At 42.7% G+C, this 18,387-nt stretch overlaps 1 protein-coding gene across 1 annotated transcript in view; it reads right to left on the bottom strand.

The window, feature by feature from the left end:
• The window catches only part of LOC119300858 (proteasome adapter and scaffold protein ECM29-like), an 18,408-nt gene extending 3,429 nt beyond the window's left edge, over nt 1–14,979 (bottom strand). Inside the window, exons 1-29 of the mRNA XM_037577747.1 lie at nt 14,692–14,979; nt 14,091–14,258; nt 13,905–13,994; nt 13,296–13,432; nt 13,126–13,216; nt 12,866–12,948; nt 12,676–12,782; nt 11,953–12,105; nt 11,152–11,216; nt 10,923–11,010; nt 10,681–10,759; nt 10,484–10,592; nt 9,895–9,954; nt 9,298–9,416; nt 7,769–8,144; nt 7,495–7,679; nt 7,342–7,411; nt 6,404–6,554; nt 6,163–6,332; nt 5,734–6,078; nt 4,629–4,796; nt 4,246–4,539; nt 3,218–3,394; nt 2,848–3,111; nt 1,916–2,014; nt 1,627–1,811; nt 1,193–1,528; nt 885–1,038; nt 677–787 (exon numbers count right to left, since the gene is read on the bottom strand). Coding sequence (XP_037433644.1) covers nt 677–787; nt 885–1,038; nt 1,193–1,528; nt 1,627–1,811; nt 1,916–2,014; nt 2,848–3,111; nt 3,218–3,394; nt 4,246–4,539; nt 4,629–4,796; nt 5,734–6,078; nt 6,163–6,332; nt 6,404–6,554; nt 7,342–7,411; nt 7,495–7,679; nt 7,769–8,144; nt 9,298–9,416; nt 9,895–9,954; nt 10,484–10,592; nt 10,681–10,759; nt 10,923–11,010; nt 11,152–11,216; nt 11,953–12,105; nt 12,676–12,782; nt 12,866–12,948; nt 13,126–13,216; nt 13,296–13,432; nt 13,905–13,994; nt 14,091–14,258; nt 14,692–14,871 — 4,614 coding nt within the window. The 5' untranslated portion in view covers nt 14,872–14,979. The remainder of the gene's footprint in view (nt 1–676; nt 788–884; nt 1,039–1,192; nt 1,529–1,626; nt 1,812–1,915; nt 2,015–2,847; nt 3,112–3,217; nt 3,395–4,245; nt 4,540–4,628; nt 4,797–5,733; nt 6,079–6,162; nt 6,333–6,403; nt 6,555–7,341; nt 7,412–7,494; nt 7,680–7,768; nt 8,145–9,297; nt 9,417–9,894; nt 9,955–10,483; nt 10,593–10,680; nt 10,760–10,922; nt 11,011–11,151; nt 11,217–11,952; nt 12,106–12,675; nt 12,783–12,865; nt 12,949–13,125; nt 13,217–13,295; nt 13,433–13,904; nt 13,995–14,090; nt 14,259–14,691) is intronic.
• Nucleotides 14,980–18,387: the final 3,408 nt, after the last annotated feature.

Below are 18,387 nucleotides of genomic sequence, written 5' to 3'. Positions count from 1 at the left end.
CAGAATCGGTTAGCGACGGCGGCAGCCGAAGGAGGACGGGTGGCGGCGGTATCGGCCGATTTGGTGGAGGGCGGAGGCGCAGTAGCGGTGGAACCGGCGACGGGGGTGGTGGAGCGCCGGGATCTGACGGTGGCGCGGCGGTGGCGGCACGCGGTGGGCTCAGCTGCGCGGCGGCGGCGCGCGGGCGGGCGGCGGATGGGAAACAAAATGAAGGGCGGTTGGCGCGCGGACAGGTTTTTACGTCACCAGTGGCATGGGGATGCAAATTTGCATCTCCAAGTGTTGTATTTTACTCCCTCCGTTCCTAAATATAGGTCTTTGTAGAGATTTTACTATGGATTACATACGGAGCAAAATAAATGAATCTACACTCTAAAATGCATCTATATACATCCGTATGTGGTTCATAGTGGATCTCTACAAAGACTTATATTTAGGAACGGAGGGAGTATATCACTTGGAGGAGGTGATGTAAATTTTTGTTGCATCTACATCATCTGTTGGAGCAACGTTTTTAGCCCTTGGTGATGTATAAGTTAGTTATTACTTGTAGAATGGTTGGTTAGAGGATTGCAGGGAAAATTGATGTAAAGTGCACATAACTTGTGCACGCATGTGGCATAGTCACTCAAACCAGTGTTTCCATTAAAAATTTACAAGTAATAGTATGAATTACCTCCCAAAATCGACCTGGTAGTTCTTTCAGAAGTGATTTGAGAATATTATGGTGGTGCGCAGAAACAGGTTCTCCAAGGGCATCACATAGACTTTTTGTAGCCTTGGCTGACTGCAATAACCATAGTATGGTAAGTATACAAGTTACAGCATTTTTAACTGTCACCAATTTATTTGTATGAATAGAAAATCAGTGACAGAGACTACACCTTTCTCTTGCCAGCCCATGATGATGAGGACATGCAATCGCACAAAAGGGATACAATTTCTGGTAAATAAAGCTGAAGGGTTACTTTTTCACTGCTAGGAATATCCTCCCAAAGTTCTCCATACAAGGCACTGGTCTCTTTATCATCATCAAATCTGAAAGAAGTTTTGTTATTTGAGATCCAGTAAGTGCGTAGACTACAGGGAACTGCTTTTGTAGTTTTAATGATCATAAGATCATGAATTGCTGACATATTAGTTTCAGAACTCAAGATGAAAGGTTAAGACTTAAGAAATGTCGTTCACATACCTTGAAGAAAAAATTACAGGGATAACCACTGCATTGTATCCACTAATAACATCTGCTGCATTGCTCAAGTACGATTTAATAAGAACTGCACCAGATAACTGAGAACTTTTTTCACCTAAATGCAGAGAAGCGGTGTCTTCAATAAGTTTCTGAGCCTGAGATTGGCTGGCATATTTCAAAACTGCAGCACAAGAAGACGCAAAGGCCCTTTTGGCTGCAGAACTCCTTTCCTCCAGAACAGCAGTATAAAGTAATTTCAGTAACATCACCGTGTATGGCTTGATGTTAATCATGACCTTCTGTACCAGCAAGGTGATGAAGCTAGCAACACCAACCCTGAAATCAGGCAACAATGACAGGGTAAGATTACAGTAAGTGAAGTGAAATGGTACTATCATGAATACTACAAGGCCCATATTAGCATGAAAACTAACCTTGTATTAAGACCAACAGCAGATCTAACCATTTGAGCCAGGCGAGGAATCAATAGCTCGAGTGAATTTGTGTCAACAACTTTGATACATATATCAAGGGTTTCCCACATTGGAGAATCTTTTGCTACAGCTACACGCAAGCTGTCAAGCTTCTCGGTTTGGATGCCAGCATTTCCTGCATGCATCTTTCGTCCAAATACAGGAGTGAGTACAGAACAGAAATAACATGGTAGACTTAATAAGTAATAAGACATCAACTTTCCTACAAAAACCACCAAAAGTAGCATACCTCAACATAGTTTAACCTTTGATCCTCCAAACTTGACAAACATTCAAGCATACAACTAACAAGTTCTGACAGATGTGGCCGCAAGGCAATGCCAGCCCCCTATGAACATCAAGAAGTCATAAACTGAAGATTTTGCTTTTCTTTATTCTTTTCATTAAAGAGACACATAGGAGCATGAGCACTAACAGTATGTTATAGGCCATGCATAAGCAAACCATAACAATGCTTTGGATGCAATTAACCAACGACATCAATACTACAATCCTACTAGGGAGGAGAATAGTAGGGGAGAGACCTACTGAAATATAGTAAGGTCAAACAAAGGAATTCACATGCAAACATATAAGGTTCCACAGGAACCAAGACAGTCCAAAAGTCTGTCCAACCTAACAAAACTGGCACATGAAGGTAGCAAAGTTACTGAGTGTACATTAGGACTACTTCCCACAAGTAAAAGAAGTAAGCAAATTGAAATAAGGAAGCAGGATATACTATCAAGATCAGACTCCTTTTCCTTCCTCAGTCAACTAATCCAGCCTGTCAAAGCTTCAGCCAACTGCTAGAAAACCCTATACTTCAAGACTTCCACCATTCCAAGCTAATTAGTAACAGTTTTTTCTCCATCTATCAAGGATATAACTCTTGGCCACCAAGAAGAAAGAACATAGATTACTTGCAGTTTATTTAAGTTTCAGTGTACTGCAAAAATATAAAGTTCACCATAAAAACAATCAATCAGTGCGATGTTTTCACATCAGCACCCTCCTGGGAAGAAATTCCATTGTAATCTATGATCTCGTGTTCGCTTAATTTGTTAAGATAAAACAGAACTCTCAGAAACTAACACTGAAACTTAATAGCATTAGATGCTACATCTGACACATTATGGTATAAGTGCAGTTAAACATTATAACTTTCACCACTGATAATACCTTGGCAAGCTTCATGACCAAATTTATAGATGCTTTTTGAACGCTTGCAACTTTACTGAGTATGCCTTCAGAAAGCAAGAATGGAAGTACAATGTTCATTGTTTCTTTTGCATCAGAAGCGGTAGTAAGTGACACATCACAGAGCCTAACTGTCAATGAGCTTACAGCTCGGCACAAACTGTCACCAGCATTTCGCACGGTTTCCTTTATGTCATCCATCGCACGGAAGGTGGTTGTCCATATTTTTATCAAATGCTTAGAAACCTTGAGAAGAACAAAAGAAAAGGTGAGTTCTATTTCATTCTCAAAAGATTGTGCAGCCTAGTGCACTGACTGGAAGTTTCAAACTAACTCCAAAATATTCACATACCTGACTATATCTTCGACCTTGGATGATGTCTGCAAGTGCAAGACAAGAAGCTTCACGTGAGCGCCAAAGCCGTGATCCAGATTGAACCAACAGATCCTCTACTATGACATCATAATGTTCATCTATTGCCTTTTTGGGATCTGAAACAATTAACTTCCAGATATGTCCCATTGAATCCTAGAAATGCAACTGGAATTGTCAGCTAGGAGGAAAGCTTATTGCTGCTTAAGATAATATTCTAGGTCATAATTAGATAATCTATGAGTGCACACATCAATAAGAAGATCAACAAAGAGTGCTAATAGACGATGCCAAAATACTACTGATTGGCGCTGTACCTAGTAAACATAAAAGCAGAGCTAAAGATGCTTATAGCGTTATCACTATCCATTCTTTACAAATCCAAGCTTCGTTAATTTCAAGCACAATAAGGATGGCGTGCACAGCAGCAGCGGTGGCAACAATAGTTGATTATGTCGCAGCTGGTTGGCCAACCATATGGGACCATGGTAATGAATGGTACGGCCAAGTAACAGCAATCTCGCACAACAGACAGGATTATTCAACAGGCAAGACTTCTATAGCCAAGTGTGCTGCTGCAACAGGAAAATGGTGGTGACTAGTGCAGGATGAGGGAAACAAACAAGCTAAATTTGATGAAAAATAATGACTATATTGGCAACACAAAAGCACAGCCAAACTTGGAGAAGTGGTCAACATTCTGATTTGTTCGAGGAACCACTGTACAAGGTAATACTTGCTAATCACTGAAACGAGTCTCCGCAAGCTCCCTGACCAACTTGTTGGTAAGTAATACATGAGATAAAGAATCTAGGCAAGTCATGCTGGCCAATTATGTAGGCATCTGATCTTTCACAGAAGCAACAAGCAACATTCCCCAATAGCTAAGGTGACTCGTCCACATTGAAGTGCAAATATTCACATAATAATACTATCAATTTAATTTCACTGCACCACCAAAAAAAGGAATATGGCAAATATCATAATGTGAATGTAATACTTTATACCTGGATGTTCTTATCAGGATCATATTGGTATCGGACAAGCCTAGGAATTAAGGTGTGCAGATGGGGTTGAAGTGCCTCCCCAGCTTGTTTGGCTATCTTGGAAAATCCAAAAGCAGCACCCCTCTTGGAATTGAGAGCAGCCTGATAGTTAGCCAGATCCATGAACTTGTATATCAAGTCAGGTTGTCCCATCTCATTGGCAAGACTACAGAGCTCCTTGTATGTGCTAAGCTTTCCTCCAGCAGGATTACTGCCAATGGTTCCTTCTTGAAAAACCTCTGAATCCTCCATCAACTAATGCAAGTACATTAAGAAAAAAATACTTAAGTAAAAGATAATTGAGGATCTCATAAAAAGGTAGAATTTGAGAAAATAGTATGCACCTTAATGGCCTTTTTCTTTTTTGCTGCACCAGTCAGTGTATTCACCAGTGCATGAACCAACTGCCCTTTCATAGAAGCATCACCAAGTTCATACACTATACTCATACCTTGGGATGCCAAATCTTGTGTAAGCTCATTAGAATCGCCAATAAGGTGAGAAAAGGCTTCCTGTAAAGTAAGTGAACACCAAATGTTCATGATAGCCATAAGCCCAGAGCAAACAGCTAACTGAGAAAAGGCATGCTAAGTACCATCGCAAAGATGCATAACTAGAAAACAGTACCAGCGCATATGAGCTGACAAGTGAGTCCTAGCCTCCTAGGGCCACAAAATTTGCATTTCTAACTTTTTAAATCAACCAACAAAAGAAGTGGCACTTTCCAGGCGCCCAAAATTATCACTGACATCCGTTTCAAAAAAAAAATTATCACTGGCATGAAGAAGGCCGATATTTGATTGAGAAATGCATGATTATCGTACAAAAAGAAAGGTGAAAGATGAGAGAGGGTCAACACTACGGACAACTGTTTCCCTCCAAAGCAAGAACATTGCTAGCTGTGGAAACAGTAACCTAATCACCAGTATATGCATATACGTTGTAGCAAGAAAAAACTCTCAATCAAAAGGTACAGATACCCCAAAGGCCCAAAATTAAAATATGTTTCTAAAAGGAGGTTTATTTTTGGCACAGTAAATCTTTCAGTCTTAGACTAGGTGGTTATCAGTACTACAATGCTGAAATTTCTGGTCATAGAATGGTAGAAAAAACATCTTAAGAACTTGGAACTTCTATACTACTCCCTCCGTTCCATATTACTTGTCGCTGATTTAGTACAAAGTTGTACTAAATCAGCGACGAGTAATATGGAACGGAGGGAGTAGTATATTAAAAGCTACTCTTATTACAGATTTTAGATGGCAGGTAGAAGTATACCACACTATTTAAGCTGGCTAGTGCACCCCAGACAGTGAGTGCTCATTAGCATAAAATCATACAGACCAATGTTCGCATAATGATTGATCAGTTTAATGCAGTGCTACAGTTTAGTAAGAAGAAAAATTAAGATCTTTATGATGATCTAGAAGTTATATATTTATTAAAAACCTGAATCTGTGGAAGAAGTTCAAGGATCTTCGGATGCCGACCACAGTACATTGTGAGTGAGACCAAACAGACTGTACCCGCACAGCGTTCCTCTTTTCTGCTGCTATAAATTAGTGTATCAAACAACTTGTTTATAATTTCTTCTTGAGCCGTTGTACGTGCTTCTTCACAGCTGCTTCTTTTACCGAAGTTCCTTGAGTCAAGCAGGGGTGCATCACCAGTAAGAAAGTTTGTGGCTTGGGAAAGGGAAACAAAGTTTGTTTCTAGTATCACATCTGCAGTCACAGGAACTTCACCCCATATGAAAGAGAGAGCCTCGCCAGATGCAAAAAGCACATCTTCAACCTAAATAGATGAAATCCTTAATATGATTATTGTCATAACAGTAGGAGTAATATTTTTCACTGAAAATTTGAATTATAACAGTACCTTAGAACGCGCGAGACTGAAAATCAAGTCTAACGCTATTTTCAGATGTGAAAAGGACAACTCATTCCATGAAATATGTCCAAGTGATACCAAGATCTTTTGTATAGCTTTGGTATCATTTTCGGAAAGCAGCTTTGTTAATCTCTCATGCAGAACAGTTAAAACTCCAGCTGTACGACAAACAAAGTTAGCTTAAATAAATAACCAGCAAAGACAGGCGGTGAACACTGAACAGCTTTACCTGCAGAGCAGTTCCTACTAATGGAAGGCAATGCACAACGGAGCCCAATATGGCCAAGAGATTCCATTGCAATTGATGCCAATGTTGAACCCTCAGACTCAACAACTTTTACAAGAATATCAACAACCTTTTGGACCAGTTCTTCAGGTATCTGTGCATTTACTTATCAGGTATAAGAGCAAATCAATAGTTTCAAGGCTACATTGATGAAACAATGCTTTTAAAGTCAAAGGATACATAAATCATAACTGTCCAACTATACAGCAAATACTTTAACCAAACTTCTAGAAGTTAAAATCCTGCATCATGATGACGAGAACAAACATGATTTATAGTACCTTCTTCCTTTCTTCCATAATGTCAAGCATAATTTTTTTTCCTATTAAACATTCATGAGAAATACTATACTTATTGTTCTAATACCAGCCGCGCATCTGCAGAATCATGCAAAAGGCACAACAAAATAGACAGGTCTGAAAGAATCTTCGAGCATCTAAGCAGGAGAACTAGGTAATGGCTCTTCAAATATACTCTTTCTTGACAGCAAGAACATCTCCTTTATCACTTCTCTAGCTCGCAAAGAGATCAACCAATCAACTAGAACACTTAGGTACCTAGCTGCACAAGCCCCTCCTGACGGCTTCCCTCTGATTGAATAGAGCACGTGCGTCGTATGGTCAAAGACCCCCCATGAATTGACCAAACATCAGTTCTGTACAGGGAGTATAATACAAGAGATACAAACTAGGAATTTCTGGACTATGTCAGCCAATTTCTATCCCCTATTCTCAATACAACAGCATAGCATAGATGGAGTTTCACCGAAAGCAGTGAAAGCAAATATGCTAAGATTTCATTTAAAGTGCACAATTCAGCAAAGAAAATGAGATACGCAATAAGCTACAAAAATGAGGGAGAGGAAAGCAGAATGAGCTTACATAAGATTCCTTCAAACAGCAGGCGGTTACATACCCAATTGCGCATAACAATCCATGGTAAATCTCAAATCTGGCCCAAAAATCAAATATATACATGAGAAGTATGGCAACATAAGTAAAACATCAAAAGGGTTGTACTTTTCTCCTGCATACCTTGACGGATGATTTGGGTCAAGTGCTGAAGTGAGTTCAGACAGAAGACTCAACGCAGCCGAGCTTGAAAGTGCTGAAGAAGCAATGCCAAGCAGACGGGCCGCAGCTTCACGAGCATCAGAATCAACATGACTAAGTAAAGTTCTCAGCCAATGTAAACGGTTGGCATACCGTGACGATACCAACTGCAAATTATGAAAATTTATGAAGCAAAAGGTAAAAACATGTGAACAAAGAATTAAGCTTCTTTTAACATAGGTAGAAGAAAAAAAACCTTTGGCTGACGAGAGGATATATCAACCAATGACTTCAAGGCCAATGCATGCAGTTCACTAGACCCTTCGTATGACATGGCATGTTCTAAGACCACACACATTTTTGCTACTGGGGAATGAGATGGATCTTCTTGCGAAAGATCTGGAATATCACTTGCCTCAAAGCACTTCATCAGAAACTTGATCATTGCAAGAAATGTTTTTGATGGGAATAGCAGCTTTCCATCACTCTGATCGTTAGACTCCAGCAGCTTAGGCTGCTGGCTGTAGATATAATTTAGCATCTCCACAATATCGGGATAGTTGAAATCAACAGTAATTGCAGGTGACTGCCTCTCATCATTTAACAGATTTAGACCTGTTAGAGCCATTTCCCTGTGTACAGAAGAATCAACAGCAGCAATTATATATATACAGGAACTTAAGGAATGCATCAATATGTTAGCATCATAAAAATAAACCATGAGTGTGTTGTATTAGGACAAAATCATGGATACTAACTTACAAGTACCAAGTGTACAACTACAAGTCAACTCTCATCAACTTCGAAGTATTGGCAATAAACTACTACCTCCGTCTCGGTGTATAAGTCATTCGCGTAGTTCTAGGTCATCGATTTGAGGAATTAAATACTCCCTCCGTAAACTAATATAAGAGCGTTTAGAATACTAAACTAGTGATCTAAACGCTTTTATATTAGTTTACAGAGGGAGTATGTGTTATATGTCATGAAAAGTATATCACTAGATTTCTACACGATTTAGTTTCTAAATATATATTTTTTGTCACATATAATACATATTTAGATAGTTAAATTGTCAACCTAGAACTACGTGAATGACTTATACACCGGGACGGAGGTAGTACTAAAGTCCGGTTTGCATGATCCACGAAAGTGTTTGATACTAAATTGGACTTGTCCAGATACTGCTCCCTCATTTTGGAAATGTAAGGCACACACGCTTTTCAAGATTTACCTTTGACCAATTACCAATATGTGTGTTATGTGATACAAAATTGATACCATTGGAAGATGCTTTAAATAAATACGAACCCAACAACATTAATTTTGAAATAAAACCTTTATACTTCCTCCGTTCCTACAAAAGGGACTACATACGGAGCAAAATGAATGGATCTACACTCTAAAATATGTCTATATACATCCGTATGTAGTCCTTATTGGAATCTCTAGAAAGACTTATATTTAGGATCGGAGGAAGTATTCGTACAATTGTTGGGCAAGAATCTCAGAAAGCTTGTGTGTCTTACATTTCCAAACAAACGGAGCACTGTGCTAGAAAAGAGACGATCCTAAGGGTGCTACCATTGCCTATAGGGTTAAAAAGTTGAGCGTGCATACAACAGGCCCAAGTTTTACAGATTTCATGGCCAGATGTTAAGTACATAGGAGAAGATGAACTTGTATCTGGTATAACAGTACAAAAATGCAACAAAAGAGCAACAAAAGAGCAACAAAGCACCATGCTGGCATATTGTATGTGTACTAGTATCTTCAATAACCAACCTTATGTCCAGTTTTACATCTGAAGCTCCAAGCATGCAAATGTACCGGCTTGGGCAGTGCTGCATGTCGTATAACGTTGTTGACCATCTTACAGCAGAAAATCGAACCTCAATTTGCTCCTTCAAGAAAATTTACAATATAAATGTAACATCAGAAAATTATAGTCTCCGAACAACTAAAGGCACATGCATTTCCTCAAATAAAGCCCTTAAGAATAGCAAGATACTGCAACTTAAACACACTACTCTAATGCATAATGGAAGTGTGCCCCATAGCATCACAAAAATCAGGAGAAGAAATAGTCATCTACCCAATGGAATCCATCATCCCAATCGCAATATCTTAGATTTCTTCCTTCAGTATTATTTTTGTCACATATCTCCAGACCAGTCCAAGAAAATAGGGTGAAAGTGAAACTATACAGAGAAGGTCTCAGTTTGACCTTCGTAGAGCCCGACTAGGTTCTGGACTATAAAAGTACTCCCTCTGTAAACTAATGTAAGAGCATTTAGATCACTAAAGTAGTAATCTAAACGCTCTTATATTAGTTTACGGAGGGAGTATTTGTGAATAGATAATTAGAACGATAAACTTTACCACTTGACAATTTTCCAGAAGAAGCGCCTCAAGATCCTTCCGTACTACAATTGAAGCACCCTGATACCATGAGCAACAAAATGAGTTAAATACAAGTAATGAGTTAGGTACAGCACCTTACAGTCGGAGCTAAGAAAATATTCAGCTCATAAACTATTATGAGCTGCATGTTATAGATTTTTTTCAGTAAAACAGTAACAGCAAGCCAACAACACTAGACTGCAGATGGGTTAGGCCACATTACATGTGAAAGGTGTTATGAATGATTTTGCAGCATACAAACATTGGTGTATAGACAAGCAACTCCAGTTAAAATCCTTTTGTGTGAAGCAAGGATAAAATCTTAAGAGTTGTTGTGTTGCCAAGGTTCCTGGTTTATCATGCATACCAGACTAGCATGTAAGGACATGGGGCATTACAATATTACAGGGACTTAATCGACAATAAGCTAGCACTTATGTACTGCATCAAGCATTAAATATAGTTATTTGATTACTGAAGACAACCAACGAATCAAAATTCACAATCATCTTTGCTGGCGTCTTAGATAGGCTGTGACAGCATACTTTAGCAAGTGCTCCATAACTACCTTATATGCTGTAGCAAGGGAAGTGGCTGCCTCCTGAATTGTGAGGCGGAGTGATTGATCCTCCAACCTCAAAGCAGTGAAGAGTCGAATAGCCATTTCTGTTTTGTTGCTGCAATGTTCACAGAAGTAGTAGATCATTCCCCATAGCAGAAACAAAATATGAGCCGAGAAAGTAAAAGTGTATGACAAGGGCATGCCTGAATAAATTAGGCATACGAGAGGCGAGCAAACCAATGGCCTGGTATGCAAATATTTTGACATCTCTAGCAGTGGAATCTGGAGATGGAGGACATCAACAAATCATTGGATATTTTCTCGAGTACAAAATGAACAATTTTTTCATCGAAGAGATGTTAAATTCGAGTAATATAAAGAAACAATGCGGAAATAAACCACATGCAGGTTTGAACAAGTAGAGTAGATAAGAAGTGCAAGAGACCTGCTTCTGTACTGGACGAACCATCAAGGGACCGTAATATTCCACTGAGGATAACTGGGCCAATTAACTTTAGTTGGTCCATTACTGCCTAAAACAATAACAAAACTATTATAATACACAGCCTTCCCATACCATATTACAACAACGGCAAGGGCGGGGGTTAACATTGATGGAAGAAGGGCAAGCTGGAATGTACAAGATGAACTATATATGATCAAATTGAACATACATGTTTAAAAACCCAGACAGTGAACTCCATCCCTAGCTGTTTCAGCCTTGAAGTGGTTCCACTTCCTGGAGGCAGAGACATAGCAGAAACATATTGAGGTCACCACCACATATGGCAATGATGAAATTGAGATTTTGCATTCTGGAACTACATGCTAATAAATTAAAATGAATGGGACATAATGAGATAATCTTAGATGGAGGCCCATTACTTATAGGTCCGCCACATGAATACTACATGGACATAATGGACAAATATGTGTTTCATCTCATGAAGAACAGATACCAGGCAGTGAGATATTGAGGCTTAACAAAAAAATGCTCTCTAAAAGCAACTTAAGCATGATTATTGAATGGAAAACAATGTTCAAAGTTAAATTGAGTCATTCAGCAGGACCTTAATGTTCTTTTTCCTTCTTTCTCAAAAAAATGTTCTTTTTCCTGTCTTATATTCCACACATCCTTTACTCTTCTTTTTGTCCGTCCGTTCACGTTCAAATTATTATTCTTTTTGCCTATGGTGCAACTTTACATGATAATGGAATGGAATGCCCAAAGGGTTGTAAACACAACTTATCCACGACTATTTTAACCTAAAAGAAAATGTTTTAGTCCGAACAAGGGTGAAGTTCAATGTCCTTCATTCCTCTACTTCAATGCACTTATATGACTGGTAGAGATATAAGTAGGAAAATGTCCTTTGCTACCAAGTACCAACAGAGCTTATTAAATATGCAGTTTATTGGCCATGTGCCATGACTAAAAATATAACAATGCATAAAAGAATGTAAAGATATGATACCATAGATGCAGCCAAAAATGCATTGAAGTGTGTATGGAAATGCGTTTGCTGCAGCAATAGACCGGCAGAAAACACTCATTAGGCGAACACGCAATGAACTAGGTGCTGGGGCGACTTTCAGTTCTGCAGCTATATTTTCTGCACTTGCGGTACCTGTGACACCAGAGATCATTACCATGAAACATTCAGATTCACATGAGCAAGACAAGATGCAACGAAACTGCCAAGTTGATAACAGGGAAGAAGAAAAGAGAAGCATGCACACGTGTGGGTATGGATGTGTGCAACAACGCAATTGGGGGGCCTGCTGATGGAGATCAATGCCAGTGGCAGGCATGCGCTGTATGCAACTATGTGAGTATGGAGGAGGAATCTAGATGGTATGCATACTTGTGAAAGGTAAGCAATTGGGAGTTCAAGAACAGGCCAGGAAGGCATGAGAACAGGCATACAAACACAAATGACTTTCTCACCTATAGATCATGACAACAGAAACAAGCAAAAGAAAGAGAACTGAAGTTAAACTAGATGTTTTTGTTTCACAATTATACTACCTAGCAAACTGAATTTCCAAACAGTAATTCAGTCACTTAGTCCACAGAAAAGTAGGTCAGTCAGATTCCAGACCACAAAAATGGAATAGCTATGCCACACCACAGGACGGGTATTGTAGTTGAAATGTGAAATGCATAAATAGCACCCTATTAAATACATAGTGCATACCATTGAATAGTGTAAACAATCTATTGATAAGCTTGGCATCTTCTAAGCTCGCAGTTGAAGCTTTGCGCTTTAACAACTCGTCTCCTCTCTTAGCAACTGACTCTTGACTATATTGAAACAGTGATCAGCATAATTGTTGATCCACTTAGTCATTTCTACAGATTGTAAATTGATTTTGAAATGAAAGTACCTATCGGAAGCACCAGCTAAATAAATAGGGTAGAGAATGTCAGATGCCAGCTGCATAGCTTCAAGAACATTCAAGATACCTAGCTGAAAAGATTGGATGAGAAATTCAACCATAAGAAGGAAAGTGAAGGTAGTACACTCAACAATTTAAATGTGTGAATGCATGTGCAGACATCAGTACGCGCACAGGGATAAAATATACAATACACTGAACAATCCCAATGAATGCTCAACAGAAAAATCGCATGTACTTTGGTATACCTTTCTTGATGTAAGTGTGTCACCTTTCAGTGGTAGCTTTCCAGTAACACGATCTGCTTGGGCAACTGAAAGTCCTGCTGGGCATCCAATGCTGAAGAATGCTAACAGTCAGCCTCCTGAATTCAATACATGTATTATAACTTTACCTGATTCAGTTAAGTAGAATGTACCCTTGAGATGGCGTTTGATACAATATTGTGTGAAAGCAGAAGTCAGCAAAAACTAAGCCATCATCAGATCCACTTATGGATCGATATTTTAAGGCAATGTTATCATCCACCTTACGTGTGTTGCATTCACCAATAGCCTGGCCAACAAATAAAAACGAAAGGACAAAATCATGCAAATGCTACAGAATGTATGTATGGGAAGGGGGCTAAAATCAACACAGCCAAAATAACTTTGGTTTTGGCTAAACATGCACATGAGAATGGAGGTACAGAGAAAACACAATTCTCTCAAGGGAAGTACTTATGTCATATTTCTATGTGCAACGCAGGTAATCTATAATTCTATCCTCCATTTTGAGGATTAACTTTAAGCATAAAATTTGTGTCATTAACTACAGCACATGTCCAACCTGGAACATGATATGTCTTTTTTTGTTCTTGTGGGAAAAAATCCACTGCAATACTGCACTGCACATCCTTGAATAATATGTGCACTTTATGGTACACAACAATCCTAGCTAAACTTTCAGTGCAACTAAAAATAATTCAATATGATCAACTTCTATATCACATCCCGTTTTAGGACAATATATGCATGACATGACTAACCTTTGATACAAGTCTCAAGATAATTCCCTGATGCTGAGCTGGAACTTTCGATATATTGATTAGCAAATCAGGTGCGATGTTTCCCTTCTCCTGTTACAAATTGTTAAGTTTGTATTGTTAACTTCCCAGTAAAGGTAAAATAATAATGCTAAGGAAATGGGAAGCCGGCAAAGGGAAAGACTATACCTCACTTGGCAGGCGTTCAAACGCCATCTCAATATAAACAATACAGAAGTTGCGAACAATAGACGTTGAAGCAGATTCAGTATAGATCTTCCATAAATCCAGCATGGGCAGCGAAATCTCAGGCCTGTGCTTCACCCGTTTGTTGATGTGGCTGAGAATCTCCATGGCCTAGTCAAATACAGAAGTGGTATTCTATTACATGCCATTCATTCGCATAAAAATGTAGTATGTTTGTTATAACATGATATAAAACATGCACCAAAAGAACAGGCTCGGCAGTAAGCATTCTTTCTACCGGAAAGGAGGCATGTGTATTGCTGAGTATCAGGCCAGCACTTGAGCAGGTGCAGGGGACTATTAGACGGCGCATGGTTTTAAGTCAGAATAATAGGGAACTTGTACGAATTAAATTTCTGCAGGGAATATAAGCAGAATTTCCTCTGTTCCGAGTAAACGAGGCTCGAATTCCGGGACCTCACGAGCAAATCGGAGCAACGGAAAAAAAATCACCACACACAGGCTAAACCAACTAAAAGGGGGCTAAACCAACTAAGAACGACACCCAGAGCTCGCGCTGAATGGCTGGGGAGTGGCGACTTACGAGCTTCCGGACGGAGGTGGAGGTGGAGGCGAACGAAGTGATGGCGTAGGGGAGCACGCGGACGAGCAGCGGCGCGAGGCGGGCGTCCTCGGCGAGGGCCAGGCGCGTGAGCATCCGGTCCAGGGCGTCCTCCCTCTCCGCGTCAGTCGGCGCCGGCGGGGCGGCCGACGGCTCCCCCATCTCGTGCGGCTGGGTGCTGTTGTTGGACTCGCTCGGTCGCCGCTGGTCTGGCGCTTGCCTTCCGGCGCAAGAAGAAAGGGGGGAGTGCGGATCGGAGAGGATCGAGTCGACTCGAGTCGGGTCCGTGTATAAACCGTTTTGAAGGAAGAGCGCCGGAGTGAGCCGGAGGTCGAACCCTGCTGCACGAAACAGGCGTGCTGCTAGGTCGACCGGCCAGGTTCTAGAATGGCCCCTCTAGAGCCGTACAATGCACCCGCGCGTAGCCGTTTGATTTGGGTTTTGTCTCCATCTTTTTCCCTCCCACCCTTCCTCGCACCCAACGCCATCTCAAAATCCCCGCGTGAAAATGCCGCACCATGCCCTCGACGCTCGCAGCACCTTACCACCAGTGAGCACGTCGTGTCATGTCCATCGCTTGCATTACCTCCCCAACCAGCAAAGTTGTCGCTCGCAGCACCTCACCACCCGGCGAGCTCACGGCGGTGTGTGTTGTCGCTCGCCACATCACGTCGTTGCCATTGGACCTCACAGCACCGTCATGTCCGTCATTGCTCTGGTATCATCCGCTCAATCCTCTCACCAAACGCTGTCATGTGTCATCGGTCACAGCATCGGCCCATGCCGATTGCAGCGTACTCGTTGCACCACTGCCATGTCACAGCATCACCGCAGGGCTATCATAGCTTCCCGCATTGTCAGTCGCAGCATCGGCCCTCGCCGGTTCCAGCAGAAAGGACACGATCACAACATCGCAATCGGTTTGGTTCCAACACACAACGATCACGGGTCGCAAACATCTCTTGATGTTGGTTCCAGCGCACGGGTGACGCGATCACAACAACACTGGCGACTGGATCCAGCACGCCTCGACTATGATGCAGCGTCACCGTAGCTGGTTCCCGCACGCGGCGACTATGGATGCAACGTTGCCACAGCCGGTTCCAGCATCTCCTGACGCTGGTTTCAATATCCCGCATCGTCGATCGAAGCCGCCCGTCAACAACTACAGCACGTGGGGTGACGATGCCATGTACTTAGGGTAGGGTCATGGGCCTAACCTAGACGCCCTACCCAAAGACATTGCCCTAGAGTCAAAGACATTTGAAGTACAACAGAAGATACTGACTGAAATCATCTTGGAGTGCAATCCACTCGACGAGCTATTCCGGTCGGATACCCCAATTCCACTCGACCAAGATAGAGTCACTCAACCATATGAAGAATCACTCGGAGTACAGAAGATCTAAAGCCACCCCAGGATGGCAACGGTCAGGCGTTCACTCCGTAGTCTTAAAGGTCATTAATAGTCATTCATAGCAGGCGTTACCAGTAACGTCCATGTCTTAACTTAGATTGAACCCTGTGTAACTGAGGGCTGGAGGGGTCTGGCGCACTCTATATAAGCCACCCCCTCCTCTTGCACAAGGGTTGGCACCCCCTTAACTCACACACATATTCCAGTCGACAAGCCTCAGGGCACCGAGACATAGGGCGTTTACCTCCTCCGAGAGGGGACTGAACTCGTAAAACTCGTGTGTACAACCTTGCCGTACCTAGGACATTGCCTCCTCCTTCGTACCCCATATCCTTACTGTCAGATTTACTCCCACGACAGTTGGCGCCCACCGTGGGGCTGGTGTCTTAGCGACTTCCGGTGAGGTTGCAGTTTTTCCAATCTCCATCAACATGGTTTCCGGCGGTGGTTTGGCTTTGGACCACGAGATCCGTCTCGGCGCGCTCGTCTTCATCGCGGATGACTCCGCCTTGCTCCAAGAAGCCCCCCTTGACGTCGAGGCCCTTCCCATCCGCGGGGCGGCGCATTTCCGCGCGAGTGCCTGCGACGTCCTCCTACGGTAGCCATCGACCCAGTATCGATCGGCTCCCGCGGTGTCCACTCTCCTTGCTGTACGCCCCCGCAAGCGGTCCGGTCGATCGCGGCTTCAGCGGTGGGTAAAGCACACGGTGGCTCGCTAGTCGGCCACCCCTCAAGTTGCGGCCATCGAGCCCACCGAATCCCTCTGCGGACCATTCGACATGTCGACTGGTTCCATGGACACTCTTTTCGAGTGCGGAAGTAGTGACCCTGCGGTGGAAGTCCTCATGGTCAACTCGCCTCACATCCCGCCTGGGTTCCGTCGCGGCGGCGGCGATGGCCCGTCGCATGATCACGATGAATATCATCCTGAAGCTCTCACTTCGGAGCAAAAGGGAAGAGCTGCATCGTCGCAACATGGAGGCACTCCACACCGCCATCATTGGGGAGACCTCTGAGGCTCGGGCCTTGGAGGTTGCGCCCCTAGCTACTTTAGCTGAGCACGCGCGTCTGGAAAATCTCCAACACTCACTCGACGAACGTGCTCATCGACAGATCCCTGAATCCAGTCGACAGCCGCGGCAGTTGTTTCCGCCTGAACCTCAGGTATAGCGCACTCCGATCCAGAATCTTACAGCTACATCGCGTATAGCAGAATCAATTCAGCCCTCTCATTCAGAAGCTGGCAGAGGTTTGATGCAGATCCGAGCGCTGCTTCGGGCAGTGGGGGAACAAAACTCGGTTATTTCTGAGTCGCGCAACAGGATCCATAGCAGATCGGTGGTTGCAGACACAATTTAGTCGGCGCATAGCCCAAGATTGCCTCCGCGGCGTGACGATTGTGGTCGCCGCCAGGACCAGTACCTGGGGCGAGGCCACAGACAGTATGATCATCGATATGCCCGTGATGACCACCGTCGAGTGCCTTCGCCCCCTCCGAGGGGCGGAACATACGCGCCCCGGCGATATGATGATAGGCGTCCATATGGTGATGAGCGAAGGGCTACAGTTGACCCAAGAGAGCCTAGGTTTGATGCGAGATCACTCCTCGTACAATGTTTGGTCGAAAGGGATCGGGCACATAGAAAAGGATAAGACAGAGACTGTCCGATTGGAAGCAGAGCATTTGTTTCTGGGCCCGGGTGTTTCAGCAAAGCCATCCGAGCTGCTGAGATTCCCCCCAACTTCAGGTTGGCGACGGGTGTGAGTAAGTTCACCGGTGAGTCGAAGCCTAACACGTGGCTAGAAGATTACCGAGTGGCTGTGCAAATTGGTGGAGGCAACGATGATGTAGCCATGAAGCACCTCCCCCTGATGCTTAAGGGTTCGGCCAGAGCTTGGTTGAATCAGTTGGCCCCTGGAAGTATCTTCTGTTGGGAAGAGTTAGCTCAAGTGTTTATCAAAACATTCAAGGGCACCTGCAAGCGACCTGCTGGGCTGACTGAATTGCAGCACTATGTTTAGAAGAAGAATGAGACTTTGAGAGACTTCATCCAGAGATGGACTACACTTCATCACACTGTAGAAAAATGTGTCAGAGCACCAGAGAGTTTGCGCCTTCAAAGAGGGTGTCCGATACAGAGAGCTCAACCTGAAATTCGGTCGGTCCGGAGACATGTCTCTGGCCCAAATAATGGAAATAGCCACTCGGTATGCTAACGGCGAAGAGGAAGACCGACTCCGCAGCGGCAAAGGAAAACCAG

The sequence above is a fragment of the Triticum dicoccoides genome, chromosome 5A (assembly GCF_002162155.2).
Source record: "Triticum dicoccoides isolate Atlit2015 ecotype Zavitan chromosome 5A, WEW_v2.0, whole genome shotgun sequence".
Lineage (NCBI taxonomy): Eukaryota > Viridiplantae > Streptophyta > Magnoliopsida > Poales > Poaceae > Triticum > Triticum dicoccoides.
This window is presented reverse-complemented; position numbering and strand designations above follow the sequence as displayed.